Genomic DNA, 25,110 nt, shown 5'->3' with positions numbered 1-25,110 from the left:
ATTCCTTTGCCTTTGAGAATTATGTTGAACCTGGTTATCAGTTTAAAGAGAACTAATAGGGTGGAGGGATGGCTTAGCGGTTAAGGCATTTACCTGCAAGGCCAAATGACCCAGGTTCGATTCCCCAGAGCCCACATTAGCCAGATGCACAAGGGGTCTAGAGTTCGTTTGCAGTGGCTAGAAGCCCTGGTGCTTCTCTCATTCTTTCTCCCTCTTTCTCTGTCAAATAAATAAATAAAATATTTAAAGAGAACTAATATCTTCATTGTATTGAATCTTCAGTCCATGAACGTATTACCACTGTACATTAATTTCTATTTGTTGATTTTTTTCAACAGTATTTTGTGGTTTTCTCTATAATATCACATATATATATTTAAATAACTATTTCTGGTTTTGGTTTTTGTCGGAATTGAATGTAATGCCATGTTTTGGGTTTTTTTGTTTGTTTGTTTGGTTGGTTTTTCGAGGTAGGGTCTCAGTCTGGTCCAGGCTGACCTGGAATTAACTCTGTCATCTCAGGGTGGCCGTGAACTCGTGGCAATCCTCCTACCTCTGCCTCCTGAATGCTGGGATTAAAGGCATGCGCCACCATGCCTGGCTATGTTTTGGGTTTTTGAAGGTTTTAAAAGTACTTTACATTTTTGTGAGATAATTATAGCTTTACATTTCAGTTTTAAGTATATACTCATATTTTAAGTGTATATTTATGTAGGATTTTTATTGTGTATTGTGTGCACACCTGTGTATTTGTATGTTCATATGTGGGTATACGTGAGTATCTTGGGTGCACGTGTATGTAGAGGCAATCAGTCAACCTCAGGTGTTAATCCTTAGGTACATTGTCCACCTCCTTTGAGAAAAGGTCTTTCATTGTCCTGGGGCTCATCATTAGGCTAGACTAGTCACAGGGGTCCCACCAATCTCTGCCCCCAACACTGGGGTTACAGGTGTGGGCTGCCATGCTAAACACTTTATATGGGTATTGGGACTCAAATTCAAGTCCTTATGCTTGTGAGGCAAACACTTTACCAACTGAGTGATCTCCCCAGCCTTATATATAATAATTTTTTTTACCCATTTTTCTCCAGTGGTCATATCTTACCAAACTTATACAGTATCACATTTGGGAAAATTAAATAGTGGAGATAGAGAATATTTCTATTTACAAAGATCCTTCCATTTTACAGCTAGCAATATGTTCATAGAGATACAAATTAACATTCTGAGACCTAGTTGAACTTGCATGTTTGGCATTTTTTATGTTTTATGATTTCTATATAATCATGTCATGTCTCTACAAAAAAATGTTGTGTCCTCCCTTTTGATACGTATGCCTTGTGTGTTTCCTATTTTATATTTCATATTTCATATTGAGCTGACGAAGAACTTAAGAACTATGTTGATTGGAGTGGTAAAGGTAGATATTCTTGCTCTGTTCCTGAACTAGGAAAAGCATTTGATCTATTTTAAGTATAATATTAAGATCTGAAAGTTCTCTCCTATTGATCTTCTTGAGTGTCCTATACTATAAATGGATGTTGAATTTATCAAGTGATTTTGTGCATCAATTGATATAATTATATGTTTCTTATTTAGCATGTTAAAATGGTATATATTACATTGATTAATATTCAAACATTGAGGCCAGCCATGATGGTTCACGCATATAATTCCAGCACTCGGGAAACTGAGGTAGGAAGATCACCATGAGTTTGAGGCCAATTTCAAAAAATTTTTTTCAAGCCGGGTGTGGTGACACACGCCTTTAATCCCAGCACTCGGGAGGTTGAGGTAGGAGGATCGCGGTGAGTTTGAGGCCACCCTGAGACTACATAGTGAATTCCAGGTCAGCCTGGGCCAGAGTGAGACCCTACCTTGAAAAACCAAAAAAAAAAAAAGGCAAAAAAGTTAAAACATTGAATTAGTTTTATATCAATGAAATAAATTCCACTTGATCACAGGTAGAATTTTTAAATATTTATTTATTTATGAGCAGAAAAAGAGAATATGCTTACTCCAGGGCCTCCTTTCTTGGGGGACATAGTTAAAACAATTCTTTCTACATGTAATCAATGCTGGCTTTGACCTTGTTAGCATTGCTCAGGGATCAGAGGCATGTACTATAGTGCTTAACTTGTTGGGAGTCTTAAGTTACAAATTTTATTTTCTGAATAATAATGGGACTATTTGTAATCTACATATTTGTTAGTTTATGGTAGACGACATGTTTTGGAAGAGGTGTTCCATTCTATTTTGAAGTTGTTCTTCTCCATTATATCATTTTAGTGCCATAAACCTTCCTCTCGCCTCTGGACCTCTGCCCTGCAATTATTTAAATAAATATTTTATTCATTTTAAATTGTAAACAATTACCACTGTAAGAATGTTTTTGTGTAAAGGAACCTGCTCACTTTCTTCCTTCACATGTATACATTTGTCATGTTTTTGATATCCTTTCCAAAAGAAGCATGGTAAAGGAGGCTCTATGTGTCATTTTTCTGGTTTCTCTCCTTTTATTTTTGCTAACATTAAGAAATTTATTTTGTTTTGAATTCAGTAGATGTCATTACCACACATATGTTTAATGTGAATTATGCTTTTAATGTGATAGAAGCTTAGAGTGAAATAGCCATGACTTGATTTTCTGTAGTCTGATATTACTAAAGTGGGCTATCAGAGTTAGCCAAAAGAGAATAAGATGTAATTGCTTGCCTAAAGTGAAAATATCTGTCCAGTGTATCTCTGAATATCAATGAAAGCAGATGATTTCAGGAAGAATTCTTTATTTGGGTAATGGGGAAAGTCAAATGAGAGTAGTATTTAAATGAAACAAAAATGTAGCACACATAGCAGATGTGTATTAATCATTGAAGTCCATAAGATACCGTACCACTTACTCTGAAATATTCTATGAGAATATTTGTTCATTTAAAAGTTAGTAAGTCTTCATGTATGTTTCATAGAAATTTTATAGACTAATATAGGCTTAGAAAGGAGGGAAACATTGTACCATCTTAAGAATTACACTTCAAGATAAGGCTTAAAATCTGGGAATACTAGAAAACCCATTGTTTTTAGTTTCATTATTAATTCTTTTTTAACCATGTTTACAATATCCTCTTATGATTATTATTTACATTAAACTGTTCCTTCAGTAATTAGTAAAGAAGGAAAGAGCCTCATCCTTTAGTAATAAACCCAAATACTATTGTACTACTGGAGAAGTACTAGTTTTGTTACTTCCTACTGAATGTATCTAGTATGCCCTTCACAAGTCTTTACATTTACTAGCAAACTAGCTAACAGCCTATTGTGGGAAAAGTTAAAGTACTATATGTAAAGTGCATGACACATCATAAGCATTCAGTTTTTAAAGTTGTTAATGTGGGACTGGGGAACTTGCTTGCAAAGCTTGCTGATCTGTGTTCAGTTGCCCAGTGCCCACAGAAAGCCAGAGGCATTCCAGAACTTGCAGTTGTGGCAAGGTTATCCTCTGACCTCCATATGTGTGCTGTGGCAAACAGAAAATAAGTATTTTCAACAGTTATTGCTAATGTAATTTACCGCTGAGTTGCTGGTTTTTCACTCTTTGTATTCATCTTTTTGGAGATGTGAGGAGTGAATTTGATAAGCTTTGCTTTATTCTTTTCAAAGCTTTCTAGGTGAATTCTGAGCATCTCCTTTAATGTGTTGGCGGATTTATAACCCATGACCCCATGGGGAAGACCAGTGACCCCATTGGGGAGGGCCCTCAGTGCAATGAGGCAGGGGAGAGTGGATAAAATAGGATTATACCAGGGGAATGGGACCAACACATCATTTGTCCATACAGCAAAAATTTTAACTAGTAAAAACATAAAATAAATAAAAAGCATATTAGTCAGTCTCTGTATCTGCAGAACCTGTCAAAGTACACCAATATAATAAATATTTGCTAGACATTAAAATTAGTAATGCATATATGTAATATATAAATATTTGGCCCAATATGCTGTTTTGTTTATTTTTAATCTTATTACTATATTATTATTATTATTATTATTATTATTATTGAAGTAGGGTCTCACTCTAGCCCAGGCTAGCCTTTAATTTACTGTGATCCTACCTCAGCCTCTGGAGTGCTGGGACTAAAGGCATGTGCCATCATGCCCTGCTCCAATATGCCTTAAAAATACATATTGTAGAGTATTTATTTTTTTTAATTAATTATTTATTTATTTATTTGAGAGAGACAGACACAGAGAGAAAGACAGATAGAGGGAGAGAGAGAGAATGGGCGCACCAGGGCTTCCAGCCTCTGCAAACGAACTCCAGACGCGTGCGCCCCCTTGTGCATCTGGCTAACGTGGGACCTGGGGAACCGAGCCTCGAACCGGGGTCCTTAGGCTTCACAGGCAAGCGCTTAACCGCTAAGCCATCTCTCCAGCCCAAGAGTATTTATTTTTGAGGGAAGAGAGAAAAAGAGTGTATATGGGCTCCCCAGGGCCTGTTACCACTGCAAATGAACTCCAGATGCATGTCTTACTTTTGTACATCTGGCTTTACATGAGTACTGGGTGTGAAGTGAGCACCTTTAACCACTAAGCCATCTCTTCAGCTATCTAATATGCTTTTGATGAAGAAAAGTTTTGTGAATATGATTTTAACCTGAAAATATGCTTACATACAAACTGGGTTATTTGTCAGAATCACTTGTAAACCGTCTTGGTTTTGTTGTTGTTTGGTTTGTGTGTGGGGGGGTGTATGGTATATGCATGCATATATGCTCTTGCAGAACCCCATGCTCTTGCCTACGGTGGCCAGAGCAGAACACTGGGTATCCTGCTCTATCACTCTTCTGCCCATTCTCATTTTGAGTTTCCTAACATCATGGAGCTTGCTGTTTTTTAGAGAGCTTGGGGGAGTCTTTGTTCTCTGCTCCCCTGTGTGGGACTAGGGTTACTGGTATATGTGGCCACATTCAGCTGTTTATGTGGGATCTGGAAATTCAAACTCCAGTGAGTTTAGGCCCCTCAGGCATCATGCTTGTGTAGGAAGCTCACTTAACCACTGAGCCATTTCTCCAGCCCTGGACCTTTTTTTGTTGTTATTTGTTTTGTTTTGGATTTTGTGTTTTAAATACCAGTTGCCTTTCCTTCCCACTGACTTTCTAAAAGAAGCTAATAATGATATGTTGGTATGTTTATTTAATAAACCAGCTCTTGGATGGTATTGGAGATAGGAAGAACTGATTTGTAGTGCTTATTTTCCATGGTATAAATATTTCTATCCCATCCAGTTTTAGGCTACTAAGATAAATTAAATGTAGAATTGGGAAAATATGCATAGTAGCCTAGTATAATATAGTATTTCCATAATATAATGGGATTAATATAACCTCAAAGGGATAGAAAATAAAAAATAGTATAATAGAAAATTATGAATTTTGAGAATTTGTTACTTTAATGTAGCTGATTATACATTATTATGATGTAATATTTAATAATGATTGTGTTAGCTTTCAAAGTTTCTGAAAACTAGGCCTTCATTAGCTGATACAGATTAACTTTAGTACAATACTAGAGCTCTGAGTTATATTTTTTTTAAGCCAACTTAGCATTTTTTCCTTGTGCTAGAAATTGAACTTTGAGCTTCATGCATGCCAGGCAAGCATTCTACCACTGAACTATATTCCTATCCCCTAAGTGATTCTGATACCAGTAAACTGCCAACCCATTATTTTTTTAAATACACATCTGATCTACGGCCTAAGAGGGCATTTTATAATTATCCCCAAAATGTCTTTTCCAACCTCATTTCAAATGATACATATTCTCCTACATTCTTTGTCACCTAGCATAGATGTAGATTACTTGTTACTTTTCAAATACCTTATACTTTCCTACTCCACGCCTTTTCATTATCTTCCTTCAGCGTTGAATAACCTCACCTCATCTGCCTGGTTTTTGCAATACTGTTTATTTCTTTTTCTAGAAATAACTCAAATGCTACTTCCTCTTGTTTTTTACTTTGGGAACTCCCATTCTCCTTGATGTTCTCATTGTACTTTGTTTATATTTCATTTTCAGTTCAGATTTAGCATTAGTAATAAATGTTTATGTCACTCATATTGCAGACTTCTTACACCTTTGAGTTATATTGTATTTCAAATGTTAATAGCTTTAAAGAGCTTAATAAACATTCATTTAGTAGGACAAATTGTGGGTAGTGAATGATTCAACCTTTTCTTTCAGGATGTATGTGATACTGATCACAATCTAAACCTTTTTCTGTTTGATCTTGTACACCATTTTTCCCTGATAATTTAGAACCAAATTAGCAACTGTATCCATTTCTTCCATCTAGAGAACATTTAAAACATTATTGTGACTCTGTAACTTAGAAAGGAAAAATTTCAGAGACCATATGAGACACTTAAGACCAAAAAAGATTAAGTTGTACTACTACTACTACATGTGCAAATTATTTTTTATTCTGATGTAATATACTTTGTAGTGTTCTCAGAATAAGTCAAAAGTAGTGTTCCCAGCACAAGTCAAATTAAGCCTTTGTATCACTAAACGCTGTCTAAGAAAAGCAAAAATATATTGCTTTGCTTTGTGACTTGAAAGAAACTTGCTTTCATATATGCCCTTAAAGATAAATTCCTCATCAGTTTCTTGGCTTTTGCCATTTTATCTGGAACTGTTTGCACAGCAAATACTGACAATCACAAAGTATGTGAAGGAAATATCGTCAAATTTAAGCAAACAAGCAACAAGAAGGATTTCATGAAACATATGCAGCCCATTCTTTGTTAGTTTCTGTATTTTTTTTCATCTTTACCTTAGGCTGCCACTTTGCGGCCAAAATTGAAATTACACTTAGAATACTCATGCATCGATTGAAATGTCTTGGATTTTTATATATTCAATGTAAAATATTGTATATTCTGTAAGCTTTATGATGACTTTGTCCTTCATGGGAATCTTTTAATTTTTGTTAGACAAAGACTAAAGAATTTATGGAACCCTACAAAGAATCTAATTTTTAATTAGTTTTATTTATGATAACTTTTAGTTAAATCTAGCAATTTTATCATTTCCTTCTCTGTCTCTCTCTTCAGAACGAGCGCACTCTGATACAATGGTGTTCTTTTACTTGTGGATTGTCTTCAGTGTCATCAGCTCCTGTTACACCCTCATTTGGGACCTAAAGATGGACTGGGGTCTCTTTGACAAGAATGCAGGAGAAAACACTTTCCTTCGGGAAGAAATTGTATACCCTCAAAAAGTATGTGTAAAGTGTTTGTGTTTTTTTGTTTTGTTTTTCGAGGTAGGGTCTCAGTCTAGCTCAGGCTGACCTGGAATTTACTATGTAGTCTCAGGCTGGCCTTGAACTCACTGTGATCCTCCTACCTCTGCCTCCCAAGTGCTGGGATTAAAGGCGTGTGCCACCATGCTCAGTTTGTTTGTGTTTTAAAGAAAAAAAAAAAAAAACTTAGGTGTATCTTTAGTTAAGTCTTATTGTAATACAGATCTAGACCCTAATTATAACAACCTACTATAATCAGAAAAAGAATCACTCAAACTACTAATCCAGTCAGCAAAACTGTACCATATGTTTTCTGATGGACATTCTGGGAAGTATAAGTAAGAGATCATATACTGTATCCTAAAGAGATAAATTGCAGTGCAGTGTAATAACCAGAAGAGTGACTTATTCTAAGAAGTCTTTTTTTTTTTTTTAAGCCTATCTACTAATATGATCTAAACCTTTTTACTTTTGGTTTTTTGTAGTAGAGTCTTGCTCTAGCCCAGACAACTTGGAATTCACTATGTAGTCTCAGGCTGGCCTGGAACTCACAGCAATCCTTCTACCTCTGCCTCCTGAGTGCTAGGATTAAAGAAATGCACCATCATGTTTGATCTAAGCCTTTATGATCTTCCATTGTTGCAATTATATTATTGCAGTCATTACCTGTATTGCTTTTTTTTTGTTTTATTTGTTTGTTTTGTCAAGGTAGGACCTTGCTGTAGCCCAGGCTGGTCTTGAACTCACAGCAATCCTTCTACCTCTGCCTCCCCAGTGCTGGAATTAAAGGCATGTGCTATGCCCAGCTTGCTACATATATTGTTATAGTGGCCTGTGTAGATATCTGTATGTATTCCTTACTGCCCAGCCTACTTCCTGGTATGTGGTAAACTTAATGTATATGACTGAGTACATACAAATGTGATTGAAGGAGCTGTCATATGAGCATCCAAAGGAAAAGGAGTGCTGAATTCCGCTTGGATCCATGAGGTTTTTCCCTTTAGTTAAAATCCAGTGCTAATTCAATTAGAAAAATATAGATTCTGTAGGAATTATTTTATTTGCATATGAATAAAAGGAAGCTGAATTTAAAAATTTTTTTAAAAATCAGGATGGTGGCACACACCTTTTAATCCCAGCACTCAGGAGGCAGAGGTTGGAGGAGCACTGTGAGTTCGAGGGCACCTTGAGATTACATAGTGAGTTCCAGCTCAAAAATCCAAAAAAGATAAGTTGATATTGTATATATGTAATTACAATGATTGTAATGGGGAGGTAATATGATGGAGAATGGAATTTCAAATGGGAAAGTGTGGGGGTGGGGAGGGAGGGAATTACCATGGGATATATTTTATAATCATGGAAAATGTTAATAAAAAATAAAAAAAAAGAAAGAAAGGAAAAATTCTTTACACAGATGCTGTAGTAGAGGCATTAGACTGTGAAAGAAATTTTAAAATGAGCTGGGAATCAAATTTGGTCCATAATTTTTTTAATTTTTATTTATTTGAGAAAGAAGGAGACACAGAAAGAGAGAATGGGCATGCCAGAGCCTCCAGTCACTGCAAATGAACTCCAGACACATGTTCCACCTTGTACATCTGGCTTACATGGGTCCTGGGGAATTAAACATGGGTCATTTGGCTTTGCAGGCAGGTGCCTTAACTGCTAAGCCACCTCTCCAGCCCCATAATTTTTATACTATTAACAGAATGCTACCAGTGCCTCAATTGTATTTTGAAAACTATATGATTGTATAATATTCAGTTGTTGAGTAGAAAAGACAGTTTTCAAGTGTGATAACAGTAGGACAATGATAGAAGGGTAAGCATAAAGAATGATTATTATGTAACTTTAGATGAACAAGTGAGGGAAAAAAGGAAGATATTCACTGACATTTCAAACCTTCAGTATAGCAGTAATCTTGAAGGGAAGCTCTAAGGTATATGGCCAATGCATATACATTAGATGACTTAGTGGTTAAGGTGCTTGCCTGCAAAGCCAAAGGATCCAGGTTTGATGCCCCTGTACCCATGTAAGCCAGATGCACAAGGGGCGCATGCATCTGGTGTTTGTTAGCAGTAGCTGGAGGCCCTGGCACACCCATTCTCTTTCTCTTTCTCTCTCTCTCTCTTCCTCTGCCTATTTCTCTCTCTCAAATAAAGAAAAATAAAATACTTTTTAAATATGGAGGGTATATAGACATAATTGCAAAGTTTTCAAATGTCTCTAGGGTAGTACAAAGAGATTGTTGATTTTGTTGTTGTTAATAGTCTTCTAAAAATGACTAATATTTGTTAAAATAAAATATGGCTTCATATATAACAATTCTAGTTCCAGAAATATTTCAGTCTTGGACACATGCTAAAGAGACAATTTAATTCATAGTGAATGATCCATGAATATTTGGATCTGCTGGCAGTTCATGTGCTTTCAGAATTTTGGGTAGCTGAACTGAGTTATTGAGCATTGTCTTCCTTACATAAAAGTGAACATTTTTTATGTTCAATCAATTTGTGAAATTCAAGCTTAATATTACCTATTGATGTGTGTGTGTGTGTGTGTATGCAAAGCAAGGCTGTAGAGATGGCTTAGCAGTTAAGATACTTGCTTGCAAAGCCAAAGGACCCAGGTTCAGTTCCCCAGGACCAATATGTGCAAGGTGGCCATGCACCTGGAATTTGTTTACAATGGCTAGAGGCCCTGGCATGCCCATTCTCAATCTCTCTCTCTGCCTCTTTCTTTCTCTCTCAAATAAATAAAAATAAAATAATACTTTTAAAAAAGGAAAACTTTCTTCATATACAGTGTAAGGAAATTTGAAGATTCAGATACAAATAGTAGAGTTAATCTGTTAATGTTCTTTAATATTAGCTGCTTAGTCATGGGCATATCATGCTTCTCCTAGTTGTAATCTCAGTTGATCATTTAGGGCTAGAGAGATGGCTTAGTGGTTTAAAAACGCACTTGCTTACAAAGCCTGACAATCTGGGTTCAGTTCCTCAGTACCCATGTACAGCCAGATGCACAAAGTGGTACGTATTTCTGGAGTTTATTTGCAGTAGCAAGAGGACTTGGCTCAACCATTCATGCCCCCCCCCCATATATCTCTTATCTTTCTCTCTAATAAATAAATGAAGTTTTTTTATTATTTTTTTAATTTTTTTGTTCATTTTTTATTTATTTATTTGAGAGCGACAGACACAGAGAGAAAGACAGATAGAGGGGGAGAGAGAGAGAATGGGCGCGCCAGGGCTTCCAGCCTCTGCAAACGAACTCCAGACGCGTGCGCCCCCTTGTGCATCTGGCTAACGTGGGACCTGGGGAACCGAGCCTTGAACCGGGGTCCTTAGGCTTCACAGGCAAGCGCTTAACCACTAAGCCATCTCTCCAGCCCAATAAATGAAGTTTTTTGTTGTTGTTGTTTTGGTTTATATTTTACTTTATTTATTTACTTGAGAGAGAGAGAGAGAGAGAGAGAGAGAGAGAGAGAGAGAGAATGGACATGCCAGGGCCTCCAGCCACTGCAAATGAACTCCAAATGTGTGCCTCCTTGTGCATCTGGTTTACATGGATCCTGGAAAGTCGAGCTGGGACCTTTGGCTTTGCAGGCAAATGCCTCAACCACTAAGCCATCTCTCCAGCCCTGTAGCCCTGTTTTTTCTTTTCTTCTCTCTCTCTTTTTTTTATTTTTAGTTTTTTTTATTTATTTGAGAGCGACAGACACAGAGAGAAAGACAGATAAAGGGAGAGAGAGAGAATGGGCGCGCCAGGGCTTCCAGCCTCTGCAAACGAACTCCAGACGCGTGCACCCCCTTGTGCATCTGGCTAACGTGGGACCTGGGGAACTGAGCCTTGAACCGGGGTCCTTAGGCTTCACAGGCAAGCGCTTAACCGCTAAGCCATCTCTCCAGCCCTTTTTTTGGTTTTTCAAGGTAGGGTATCGCTCTAGCTCAGGCTGGCCTGGAATTTACCATGTAGTCTTGGTCTCAAGGTGGCCTCAAACTCGTGGTGATACTCCTATCTCTGCTTCCCAAGTACCGTGATTAAAGGTGTGCACCACCATTCCCAGCCAGTTTTGTTTTTATGAGGAAGGGTTTCACTCTGGCCCAGTCTGACCTGGAATTCACTATGTATCCTCAGGGTGGCCTTGAAATCAAGGTGATCATCCTACTTCTGGTTTTTTTAAGGTTCTTTTTTTAGCTTATATTTTGAGGGCCTAAAATAATGTTATTATACAATATGGAAAGGAAATATATTTATTAAAGGAAACTTAGGGGCTGGAGAGATGGTTTAGCAGTTAAGCGCTTGCCTGTGAGGCCTAAGGACCCTGGTTCGAGGCTTGATTCCCCAGGACCCACGTTAGCCAGATGCACAAGGGGGCGCATGCATCTGGAGTTCGTCTGCAGTGGCTGGAGGCCCCGGCACGCCCATTCTCTCTCTCTCTCTCTCTCTGCCTCTTTCTCTGTCTGTCACTCTCAAATAAATAAATAAAAATAAACAAAAAAAAACTTTAAAAAAAAAAGGAAACTTAGGAAAACGTATTATGAATACTATAACATTTATGAAAAAACTTAAATTGAGGAAATACATAAAACCTTTTTCCTTTTGAATCTGTTGGAGGGGGGCACATATGTGAATCTTAGCAGCTTGTGATGACACGGAGAACCCTTTCTGCTTGTCTTCCTTAGGCCTACTACTACTGTGCCATCATCGAAGATGTGATACTGCGCTTTGCTTGGACCATCCAGATCTCAGTTACCTCTACCACTTCCTTGCCTCATGTTGGGGACATCATTTCTACTGTCCTTGCTCCCCTTGAGGTTTTCCGGTAAGCAAACCATTGACAGTTTTATAAAGGTTTCTTTTCAACTAGAAGATGCCTAAAAGTTAGAATTTATTATGTTTGGAAAGTTAAAACTTCCAACTTTTCTCAAACTTCTCATCTGTTTCAGAGGTAGAAAATTATACTTAAGTGACTTAGATTGTTTTTTATGAAGTTAAAACAACTGTTGATGGTAACTTGCAAGTTTTTTTTTTTTTTTAAGAATTGAGCTCAGTTGGGAGAAATTATATGGAAATTAGGAAGTACAAAGATCATAACGAGATTAAAAGTTTATGAAAATGACTTTTTCAGTTTGGTGGTCTGAGTATTCAGAGTTCAGCCATCTCACTGGAAGCCATAAAAATGCTGAATAAAATGGTTTTTAGATGCCAGACATGTTGGTACACACCTTTAATCCCAACACTGAGGGGCAGAGGTAGGAGGATTACCATGAGTTCGAGACCAGCCTGGGACTACAGAGTGAGTGCCACGTCAGCCTGGGCTAGAGTGAGACCTGACCTTGGGGGTAAAAGTGTTTTCTAGGTCTTCCTAAAAGTATCAGCTACCTGACAAAATGGTACAAAATCTAAGTGACAGCAAATTCCCCACAGTGAACAGTACACTTCTGCCACAGAAAAGCTTGCAGATGTTGAGATGCAATAGTGGTTACTGATTTGATTCAGATTTGTCACACCTAGTGACATACCTTGAAAATGTGTAAAGCAAATGTTGACATTGCTAAAAAGCAGATTTAATACTTTCAGTAGAAGGTTTTAACATATTTCCTTTAGTAATAAATCAGTAGTTAACCAATTTGACCTAATTTACATATATATAAAATATTGTATCCATAAACTATAATACATACATTCTTTCAAATGCAGATAGAGCACATCAAAATTAACCATATATTGGGCCATAAAAGAAGCTTCAACAAATTGCAGTGGGTTAAAAATCACAAAGATAGCCGCCGGGCGTGGTGGTGCACACCTTTAATCCCAGCACTCGGGAGGCAGAGGTAGGAGGATTGCCGTGAGTTCGAGGCCACCCTGAGACTCCATAGTGAATTCCAGGTCAGCCTGGGCCAGAGTGAGACCCTACCTCGAAAAACCAAAAAAAAAAAAAAAAAAAATCACAAAGATGGGCTGGAGAGATGGCTTAGCGGTTAAGCACTTGCCTGTGAAGCCTAAGAACCCTGGTTCGAGGCTCAATTCCCCAGGACCCACGTTAGCCAGATGCACAAGGGGGCGCACGTATCTGGAGTTTGTTTGCAGTGGCTGGAGGCCCTGGTGTGCCCATTCTCTCTCTTCTCTCCCTGTCTGCCTCTTTCTCTCTCTGTCACTATCAAATAAATAAATAAAATTAAACAAAATATATTTTTAAAAATCACAAAGAGAAGCCAGGCATGGTGGTGCATGCCTTTAATCCCAGCACTTGGGAGGCAGAGGTAGGAGGATTGCCCTGAGTTCGAGGCCACCCTGAGAATACAAAGTAAGTTCCAAGTCAGCCTGACCTAGATTGACACCCTACCTTGCAAAACCAAAATAAAAAACAATCACAAAGAGGACTAGAAAGATGATTTAGCAGCTAAGGCATTTGCCTGTGAAGCCTAAGAACTCATGTTCTAATCTCCAGATCCCATATAGCCAGATGCACAGTGACACGAATGTGCAATGTCACACATGTGCACAAGGGGGCACACATGTATGGAGTTTATTCACAGCAGGCTGAAGGTCCTGGCATACCCATTCTCTCTCTCTATCTCTATCTCTCTGTCTGCCTCTTTCTTTCTCAAAATAAAAATGATTTTATAAATCACAAAGAAATTATTGAACACAGTGGCACATGTCTTTGTCAGAACTCAATAAAATGATTGCCTAAGTGTGCTGGGGAATAATAAAGAAGATCCACTTAGAATACTTTACTCAGTGAGAATATCTTCAATAAATAAGATGATATATAGGTATCTTCAGATAGATGTGTAGTGTTTGTATGAGGCAGGGTGAGCCAGCACCGCCTAACTTGTGTGATAGAAGTAGAGACATGAAGCGAAGCCTCTGAAGTAAAGAATGACTCTGGAAACAGCACGTGCTGCTGCTGTCGCTCTCTCCACACCATTTGTCAGCTGTCCACTTCTCCAAGTATCTAGTCTAGGACCTGTACCATGGTAATCACCACCTCCCTACCCGCTTCTTTTTCTTTCATGCATGCCACTTCATAAATGTAGGCAGAGGAGGAAGGGAGGGACAGAGAGACTTTGTGAAAAAGTTTAATTACTTTTTTATTCTTGATAATTGATAACCTTTTTCATTTGCAGGCAGGGGAGATGGCTTAGTGGATAATGTGCTTGCCATTGTAGACAGCTCCATGCTGCTAGGATAGACTTACAATCAGACACAGTTTATGGAGGAAGGGGTTTGTTGCAGGGTTATAGATCTGGGGGATGTTTCATCAATGGTAGAAGAAACTGGCTCCCTTTCATAGATCCTTGCAGAGAGAAATCACCAACAGCCAGCACCACCAGCAACTGCCAGAGCTCACACTGCTCTCTCTACCTTTGGGCTGGGCTCTAGGATCTGCCCCCCAGTGACACTTCCTCCAGCCAGACATCTGGAGACCCAAGCTACAAGTTTAATTTTAATAAAACCCCTACATTTATGGGGCTATACATTTACGCTATCACATTCAAACTACCACACCATGCAAGTATAAGTGCCTGAGTTTGAATCCTCAGAACTCACATAGAAAGCTGCATGCTATAGCAGGATCTGTAATCCCAGTGTGCCTATAAAGAGATGGGGGGGTAGAGGCTGTAGAACCTCATGGAAGCTTGTATGCCAGCAAGCCTAGTGAGCACAGCTGTGAACAATGAGGAACCCTGCCTCAGACAAGGTGCAAGTGAGAACTAACACCTGAGGTTGTCCTCTGACCTCCATGTGTATGCCATGCCACATGTGCGTGCGTGTGCACACACACACACAGTTAGAATCAGTTGTCAGATCATCCATTCACAACAAAACTAGAAAATCTTTAAATCTGCTTTGCCTTTCTGTTTGCCCCCTTTTGACTCTCCAAAAAAAAGAAAAACGGAAGATGTGGCTACACTTGCTGTCTTCACTCTCATTATTCTCCATTCTCTTTGTACTTCATTATTCCCCATATTCAAACTACTATGCCATTTTGTTCATAAGCTATAATAATGATTATTGAACACTCTGTAGTACACGTTCTATCTGGCACTGTCCTGAGCCCTTCAACGTTAGAAGGTAGACTCCATTATTGCCCCATTTTATTGGTGACATAAAAGCATAGGCTAAATAACTCATCCAACATTTTTACAGCTGGTAAGTGTTGTAGCCATGATTTGAATCCAGTCTGCTACTAGTCAGTTCTCTATACTTATCTTACTTTATCTTCACTGGGCTTTATCAGGATCTACATCCTTCTGTCTCACAGCTTTTCTCCTCAGCTCTTTTCCTGCTCTTGTCTACCTGTAAGTGTTGGGCTGTCCAGGGTTTAATCCTCTACCCTTTTCTCTCTTCTAGTTATTTTATTCCTATAGCCCATGAGTAGGAATGTTGCACTTAGGCCATCTCCAACCCCAACCTCTACCCTGAACTGCAGGCTTATCCTGTCTGCCTACTTACTGGATTCTGCACATGGATATCTAATGATAGCTAGTTCTAGCCCATCAGGAACAAGATTGCACTTCCAGTCTTAGTCAGTGATGTTCCCCTTCACTCAAACCAGAAACCTGAAGATCATTCCCATCCCCTGTCAGTAAGTTTATCAGCTTCAGCCTCCTATATGGATTCGAATTTTGTGCTTCCTGTCACCTCTGTTGTAACCCTGTTAGCAAAGTCACCATCTTTTTTGAACTACTGCATCAGCCTGCTAATTGGCCTTTAGCTATTCAGTCAGCAGAATGGTTCTTTTAGAACAAATCACTTCTTTCTTCTCAGAACTCAGCATGTTGCGTCACTCTTAAATGTAAGTTCCTTACCATGGTTTATAAGGTCCTCTGTGAATGGGCCCTTCTACCTCCCCATCTTCATTTCCTGCCATTTTAACCTACTGTGTCCTCTGGCCCCACAGACTGCTGTTTCAGTATGCCAGAAACATTGTCTTCTTAGGCTTTTCTCCTGGACTTTTATATCACTTACTTTCTTGTATTCAGAATTTTGGTACATGACTGGCTTTCCTTAACTGTAGTCTTATGACAGCATAAGTCTTTCTTTTTACTGCTTTATATTTGGGTTGGGGAGGTTATGTATTTGGGTAAGTATGTGTACACAAGTGCATGTGCTTGTGGAGGCGAGAGATCAATATCAAGTGCCTTCCTCAGTTGCTCACTACCTTATTAGTATTATTATTTTTAGATAGTCTTTTACTAAACTAGTCACCAGGTCCTGGGATCTTTGTCCCTGCCTCTCCAGTGCTAGGATTACAGGCATGTACAATTATGCCTGGCGTTTACATGGGTGTTGAGGATCTGAACTTAGGTCCTTAGCTTGCACAGCAAGCATTTTAACCACTGAGCCACTTTCCTCTTCACAACTCCACTCTCTATCATATCTCCTTCCCCTCTCAATCAGTCTCTCTTTTATCTTTGATGCCATCATCTTTTCCTCCTTAATTATAATGGTCTTGTGTAGGTAGTGTCAGCCATTGTGAGGTCATGAATATTCAGGCAATTTTGTGTCTGGAAGAGCATGTTGTAAAGAGTCCTACCCTTCTTTTGGCTCTTACATTCTTTCTACCACCTCTTCTACAATGGACCCTGAGCCTTGGAAGGTGTAATAGAATTGTTTCAGTGTTGAGCACTCCTCTGTCACTTCTTCTCAGCACTATGGTGCCTTCTGAGTCATCCCAGCATCTCTGCCATCTGAAAAGAGAAGCTTCTCTAACCAAAAGTGAGAGTAGCATTAATGAACATTACAAGAAGTGCTTACCAGGCAGTTTGGTGAGTATAATATGCACATTTAGGCAGACACCAGCAGACATTACATCCCTAGAGTTCATGACTTCCCCTGTCATAGGTTTTCAGTATCTGGCATGCATTCCCTCACATGGAGTGGGCCTCTAGTCCAATTATAGAGTGGTCGGTTTCCCCCATAACAGACATGCCACTATTGCACCCATTGACTCATTTGGCCTGACTGGCCAAATTTAAGACTTGCAGGGTCCACTGTTGTTTATCTCCACTGATTAATTCACTCTCTCCCATGGAGCTGCATGCAGCATAATTTTTTCCAGCTTTCTGTCAGCTGGTTTACATAGAGGAGGTTTTCAGCTCAACTCCAGCTGATTTCTTTGTGACCTTTCAGCCCAAGCATGTGTAGTCTTCAGCAATAAAGGCTTCAGAGCACTTTTCAACAGATAGTTTACTTAGCTGTTTTTACCCCTAGAAGAAGAGCAGAGACTTTGTGTATGGTATTCAATACCTCTTCCCCCTCATAGTAAGCATTTAGTAACTACATGCTGGGCAAAGGGAAAGAGTGTATTTCAAGAGTCTACTCTTGTTTCCTGTCCCCTTCCCTATACCATCTTTCTTTTATTGAATATTCTAGCCCCTAATTGCTTGTTTCCATGAGTGTAAACTTGATGTTCTGGGAGGTTTACAGGTAGTAATAGTATATTCGAATTTAAGTGTATTTATCTCATTTTGCTAAGGCGATTTGTGTGGAACTTCTTCCGGCTGGAGAATGAACATCTAAATAACTGTGGTGAATTCCGTGCTGTGCGGGACATCTCTGTGGCTCCCCTAAATGCAGATGACCAGACACTCCTAGAACAGATGATGGACCAGGAAGATGGGGTACGAAACCGCCAGAAGAATCGGTCATGGAAGTACAACCATAGCATATCCTTGCGCCGGCCTCGTGTTGCTTCTCAGTATGTATAGCTTCTCCTTCCTGTGGTCTTTTCTGTTGGGTGACATTTAAGCTAAGTAGCTATTGGATTGAGCCAAATGAAATTACCAATTGACCATTTTTCCTCTACAAACAGTAGTAATAAGCTTCATATGATCCAGCTTCTAAAATGTCTTAGTGAATACATAAAGTGGATGTCATTAATACATTTCCTGCTAATTGGGAATGCATAGCTACACAGGAAAGTTTACTAAGTGTGTTTTGTATACAAAAATACCCTTCAAGTTACAAACTTCAGAATTCCTGTCATCTATGTAACCTTGGCCAAATTTCTTAATTTCTGTATATCATATTCCTGTTCTGTAAGTTGGGATTGATGTTGACATCACATAGAACTTACCTAGTTTCTTCACAGGAAGAGTTCAATAGAGATCTGGAAGTTTTATGAAAAGTTGGGGAATAGAAAAGCATAGAGCAAGGAACTAGCTCTTAAACCAGAGTGACAAGAATAAATAAAAATGGCAGGAATGAATGAGAAGTCAGTACATCAGAACCAACTATAGTGCTTTTATGAACCACAGAGCCTGTAGAAAATGCTGGATGCACTAGTGACCAGCAGAGGGCAGTCTAAACACAAGTGTTTAAGAAACAAGCAAGTTCTGGCACTAGAATATGTTCAACTTCAGGTATTTAGTGGAAAAACACTAGGAAACCTGATTGAAACCAGAGGAAAATGTTTAGGGTGGATCAGGTTATATGCTGTGAAGAGAGAAGGGACTATGCGGTGGGAATCTCCTTTGTAGCATACTGAATTACTGATCATTTTGTGCTGAGTCTGTAGTGATAATGAAGCTTATAACCACATAAGGCTCCTGATCTTATTGTTGGGTCATCAGCACTGAAACCCGGATCTTCTTATCCTGTATTACTGCTGTCTCTGTCCAAATATGACCCACTGCTTTGCCTTTCTCCCTTCTCCTGACACCTAACACTGAATGTGATGTTCCAGAACAAGTTTGTCTTCTGTAGTAGGTAGTGCTTGTTTACAATGATGGTGCTAACATTGGAAATGTGCCTAGTCCTGGGAGAGTGTGTGTGTTTTATTAATCAGCTATGTGTTTGTTTCCTGTGACTGCTATAGATCCAAGGCTCGTGACACTAAGGTACTTATAGAAGACACGGATGATGAAGCTAACACTTGATTCCCTGAAGTCTAGATTAACATCCTTGGTTTCCTACTCTGCGATTCTTTCCTCGACCAACGCAACCTCCAGTACCTTTTCCAGCTGAAAACAGGAGAAAACACATAACACATTTCCGAGCTCTTCCAGATCGGATCCTATGGACTCCAAACAAGCTCACTGTGTTTCTTTTCTTTTCTTCTGGTTTAATCTTAATTTTCTATTTTTAAAACAAATACTTCATTTTGCCAATCAGAGGATATTTTAAAGAACAAAAACATAATATCTAAAGGATTGTTTACAATCACAAAGACACAGACACCTATCAGAATGAAAAGCAAGCGCTGAAAGGACCTCTGATGGGACGGTATATGACTCAGCTTCCGCTTGGCCCGGTTTTGACTGGTTGAAACCGGACATTGTTTTTTAAATTTTTTGTCAGCTTATGTGGAGAATTTTTTTCCTTCATGCCCAGCGCAAAGGCACTGGCAGCACTTGCAGGAAAAGTGCAACTTAGAGCAGTACCTTCATTCATGAAGCTGCTTTTTAATTTGATGTAACTTTTCTTATTTTGGGGAGGGTTTCCGGGTGGGTGGGAGATACGATGTATTTGTTACATATAGTTTTCTCATTATTTATGAAATTTAACCATCAAAGAATATTACTCCTATATAATGAAGGTGGTAACAGTGAAAGAAGATAGGAGAAACCAATGTTGTATGGCATTTCTGAGGGTCAGTCCCATGTACCTGTTTTAGGAGGCAACTTATTTCAGTTTGACCTTTCCTCCTCTTTCTTTTAATTTTATGCCAAAGTTTTATTGCTAAATTTGAAATTGCTGCTGCTTTAGAGACCTCAGCATCTCTCTCAAAATACAACATAACCCACATACCCTGAACCACCAATTGAAGTTCACATATGAGGGTTTAATATTTCTTTTTCTCATTTTTAGGGACAGATGTGGAGTTTATTTCTCCATACTCCATTCACAGCTAAAGCTCTGCCTTATGCTTCAACATGTCGGGAAATTGTAGTATAATCCTAACTAACTCTGAATTGAAAGAGCTATTTTAGAGATACTTCACACTTAGACTAGTAGTTTTTCCTTTTTAGCCAGAATTTGATCAAATTAAAAGACCATTGTAAGCCGGGCGTGGTGGTGCATGCCTTTAATCCCAGCACTCAGGAGGCAGAGGTAGGAGGATTGCCTTGAGTTTGAGGCCACCCTGAGACTACAGACTACATGGTGAATTCCAGGTCAGCCTGGGTGAGAGTGAAACCCTACCTCAAAAAAAAAAAAAGTCCAATATGAGGAACCATATTTTGGGGCATGTAGAACAAATCCTTTCCCCTCCATATTACATTGCCCCAAAGACCTTGGCAGCCATTTCTAAACCAGTATTAGAAAATGAACACTGTCTCTTGTGCTCTCTCATAATAGACACCTGATTTTAAATTGGTGGGGGTTGAGGCCTTTAAGTCTGGTCATACATCAAAAATATTTTTCTTAGAAGTCCCAGGCTGTTACGGTATATAGACAATGTCCATTTCACTTCTTTGTCTCATTCCTTTTCTTCTAAGTTCTCTAGACAAGCCTAAAAACCATACATACAGCATTTAACTTTTATGAATATGGCTGACATTCACTCAAGCATTTCAGGGCGAGGGTGTGCTCAGTGGAAGTAGTGTTTGCCTAGCATTCTCATGACTCTGGGTTTAGTGTCCAGCACTAACAAAATTAATGTAAATACCAAGAAAAAAGAGTTAAAGTTGTTCAGTCCCCCCCCCCAAGAAATTTTGATGGAAGCTGCAGAGTCAGTACCATCAGATTCATGAAAAGTAAATTCACTTCTGTCATTTTAGCTCAATTTTAGACAAAAGAGCAGCTAAAAAGGCAGCTGTTAACACTTACTTTGTCATAAAAATATGATTCTCCTCTTAATTTACCCTCTTGTCACTGGATCTTTTCTAGTATATCACAACCTTTGCTCATTAAAGTTACTGTCACTACCAAAATTCTACCAAAAGGAGCTTCTTTCATCTTTATTTTGACAAGTTTCCAGTTTTCCCTTTCTGAATCAATTTTTTTTAATTATTATTATTCTGAATGGGCATTCAGTGTTGTAGCTTCTGTTCCTTTTTGTATTTTGCCAGGCATGTCCCTCAAGTCCCTGGTCCCAAAACTAAAGAGAAAATATTTTCTTAAAAAAAAAAAACTTAAATAAATTCTGTCACTTATAGTAATCAGTGGTAACAATCTAGTGAGCCTTGGCAAATTAAAGGATGAATTATTTCTACTTTAGGAATTTTTCCCTAGCTGTTCTGTCTTTTGTACTTTGCAAACTGTGGGGGAAGTTCACTGGCCTGTCAAGTGATAGCAATAGTTATGACTGAGTATATGGAGAAGTCCAGTGACCAGCCATGTCTTACACAAATAAACCTGGTAGTACTGTGTACCTAGAGCTACTTAAATTGTCAGCTTCATCCTGCTAGGAAATCTACGTGATGACACCACATCGTACAGCCAGCCTCCAGTGATGTCACTTCCATATATCATGTGGCCAGTGTAGTCTGTCTCCACCTATGGGATTCTAGGCCCCAATCAGTATTAGCTATATATATATATATATATAAATAGATAATGCACTGATAGAATGTATTCCTTTTCAGTTGTGTTTGTTCTATGGGCATGACTGCTCAAAAATAAGAGTTAAATATTGTCAGCTTACCATGACAGAAGCCCAAATATGTATTTAAACAGTAAAGTTTTTCTTTTCTTTCAGCACTAAAAAGAGATTTTTTTTTAATCCAAAGAATTTGGGAAACAAAATACAAATTAAGGCAGTGTGCATTTTTCTCTCCTTAGTGTTATGTGCCCCAGTCATTTTGAATAAAATGTCCTACCTAAAATTTTATTAGAGAATTCTACACACTGAAAATGCTCAATAGAGCTCTTAGAAATAAATAACATTTTTAGAGTCTAGCCAAAAATAAAACTTCATTTGATTTTAGCTTTAGAAACTCCAGTTTTATTTTTATTTGAGAACCGCAGTTTTTAATATCAGTTAATAAATTCCCCAAAAGAATGAAGAGCCCTCATTTTTTATCCTATAATAGTATGGAAAGCATTGGTATACATAGAGTTGTTAGAGTATTTGCTGTGCACAGATGGCCTATACTTTAAGCTGCCTACACCATAACAGTGGATAGGAGTGACTTCCTGTCATACAGAGAGAATAACAGGATCAAAGGTTAAGTGATCATTGGTTGGGTTCTGTGGTCACTGTAAGATTAGAAACAAGTTGTAAATTTGCAGCTTTTCTTAGTACCTCAGTAGACTACTTAGCAAACTGCTTGATTTCAGATTCAGGAGGAGGAGTGTGAACGTGCTAGTAGCTCAGCAGAAACATGTATGATCCTTTAGAGAAGGAGAGTGAGGCCCAAGCCCCAAGGACCCATGACTTGAATATTCTCAATGTGAGATTTGTGCTATTTTACCTTGTTAATATATGGTGTCTTTCAACCATTGGGCCTCATTTCTAAACAGGTGAGCTAAAACAAGGTGTAAGAATGGTGCTAAGTCATTCAGGCAACAGATTAAGACATTTAGTTGAACAATAAAATAATTTTGAAGATAGCAGAGAGGAGACCTCAGCTGCAGGAGCTGAAGCAGATGAGTGAGCTTGGGGACATGCAGGTGAGGCCTTCCCGTCCCTTTCCCAGGGGTCATCATGGCACTAATAAAGTGCTGCCTTTTTTTCCCCATTACTTTGCATTCCAAAATTCAATTCTCTAATCAATAACTACAAACATTTCTCACTTTGCTATCTATGTCATTCAAAACCCTTTGATTCTCTGAAGTGATTACACTATTTCATATTTTTGTTCTTTTAACAGTTTAATAAAATTTGTCAAGCTTTCAGACAAAAATCGACATAGTTTCTTAGGCTAAAAAATGATTATGTTAAATTTATGGTTCTTGCAACTACAAAAATCATGTTTTTCCCAAATCTACTAAGTCAGTGTCACCACTGATTAAACAATAGAGGTTATAGTTGACCTTTTGTAAAAGGTTCATCTTTTTTCTGATTGGTCTCAATGTTTTGGGGAGGGTTATTTGTCACCTGCTAAATGGCAAAGAGAAATTTAGGATTTCTAAGTTATGTATACATACATTTCTCCATTTCACATACCAGCCTTGGTAGTAAATCTTGAAAGCTCTGAACTTTATCATATTTTAAGTTTCTACAACATTAGAATACATAGTGATGTGGGATGGAGTTCAGTGGATTTCAGTGAGAATTTGACCTCTTCAGTGTTACAAATCAACTCCACAGCATTACCACACCTCCTCACCAAACCTGGAGAGTAAAAGCGTCTCATTAGGCTTGGAGAGATTGAGTTGAACAGCACAGGTCAGCCGGCTGACCGGACTGACTCGTGATGGCTTTCTTAGATAGTTGACAGACCTGATAGTTGCCACTTAGAAACAACCCCCCGGAAGTGATGGTAGAGATGAGAGTTTCCCTGACAAGGAGGCACAGCATACTAACTTCCAACTGAAGCATACACATTTCCTTACAGCAAACCTTTGGTCTACTTTATTATTCAAATAATGCCACCTTCTTTTTGTATGGGGCCATCTACATCAGGAGGACAATCAAATAGCTTCTTGTTTGCCTTGGAATCAGTGTGTCTGCTCCTACAGTCTCATCTTGTATACCTTTCAACTGCACTCCCACCATAGTCTTTTCATCTGCACCACCACAAGTAAGAGGACAGACCATGGAACTTCTAGAAGAATGTGGACTTCTAAGAAAGAGCAAGGATCCCGGTTCACTTCACTGCCTTTTGATGGTTATCTCTGAAGTCCCTGCCTGCACTTCCCCAATTGTCCATAGCAACACAGCATGGTGTGTGGATAGGGAGAAAGATTGTGAAAATCCCTAAAGAGTAATTGTTTGTGATGTTGTTATTCTTTTGAACTGTTAAGGTAAAATTGTGAGCCACTCATATTTTGGTTGCAAAAAGAACAAAACTAAGCTTTATTACAGTGTGAAGATTAATATCGTGCTGTTTCCTGGATTAGCGCTGAAGCTTGGATCGACGAAGAGTATTTAGGAGGGGAGTAGGGTGAGACATTATTTTTCTTTTCAAGCCCTCTCCCTCTACTTGTGTTTCCTTCACACACACCCCTCTCCACACTGTCAATCAAATGATACTTCTCTATGAAGCCCTGACTTATAGTTGTCAAAGTGATTAGTCCTCTGTGGGTGATTCTCTCTCTTTTTTCTCCCTTGCTTTCTTTCCTTCTCCACTCTGGTAAATGGAAAAGGTGATGTCAAAGAATCGATGCTTGCTTGGACCCATGTTGTACCTGTGACAATGCTACTAGCTATCTCCTTTCCTTCTTCTATGGGTAGAATTCTTAAGCCATGTGGAGTTCCCTTCTGGATTCGTAGGTTAAATGCACAATGTGGTACTGTTCTATAGTTTCTAGGTGGTTGTAAAAAGCAAAAAGTTAATGTGGTTATGTGTTTTTAAAAGAAAACAAGTGATTGGTTACAAAATTCTGTCCTTTTTTCATTATTACAAGCTCTCTGTTTTTCAACAGTTTGCTGCCTCCTTTGTCACTGGTGAATGATTGGTGTCATGGTGTCTTTCTCTCCAGGCTTCTGGGATTCCTGAACGTGGTTCTCCTTAGTACTAATTTATGTGTGAGTCTAGCACAAACAGACTACAGTGGTGAATTTGAAAAACACAATTATTTACTGAAAAGAATAAATGAGCTAGGCACAATGGCTTATGTTTCTAATACCAGACTAAGAAGGTGGAGGCAGGAGAACTACTGTGAATTTGAGGCAAATCTGAGCCACACAGTGAGTTCCAGGCCAGCCTGCGCTACTGAGTGAGACTCTACCTACAGGAAACAAGT

The 25,110-nt window shown here is 38.7% G+C and overlaps 1 protein-coding gene across 1 annotated transcript in view; it reads left to right on the top strand.

Annotated features, from left to right (window-relative positions):
- Positions 1–24,788, top strand: part of Xpr1 (xenotropic and polytropic retrovirus receptor 1) — a 199,099-nt gene extending 174,311 nt beyond the window's left edge. The window contains exons 12-15 of the mRNA XM_004658737.3: positions 7,109–7,275; positions 11,988–12,127; positions 17,795–18,016; positions 19,136–24,788. Of these exons, the coding sequence (XP_004658794.1) occupies positions 7,109–7,275; positions 11,988–12,127; positions 17,795–18,016; positions 19,136–19,196 (590 nt within the window). The 3' untranslated portion in view covers positions 19,197–24,788. The remainder of the gene's footprint in view (positions 1–7,108; positions 7,276–11,987; positions 12,128–17,794; positions 18,017–19,135) is intronic.
- Positions 24,789–25,110: the final 322 nt, after the last annotated feature.

Source organism: Jaculus jaculus, chromosome 1, assembly GCF_020740685.1.
Source record: "Jaculus jaculus isolate mJacJac1 chromosome 1, mJacJac1.mat.Y.cur, whole genome shotgun sequence".
NCBI classification, from domain to species: Eukaryota; Metazoa; Chordata; class Mammalia; order Rodentia; family Dipodidae; genus Jaculus; species Jaculus jaculus.
This window is presented reverse-complemented; position numbering and strand designations above follow the sequence as displayed.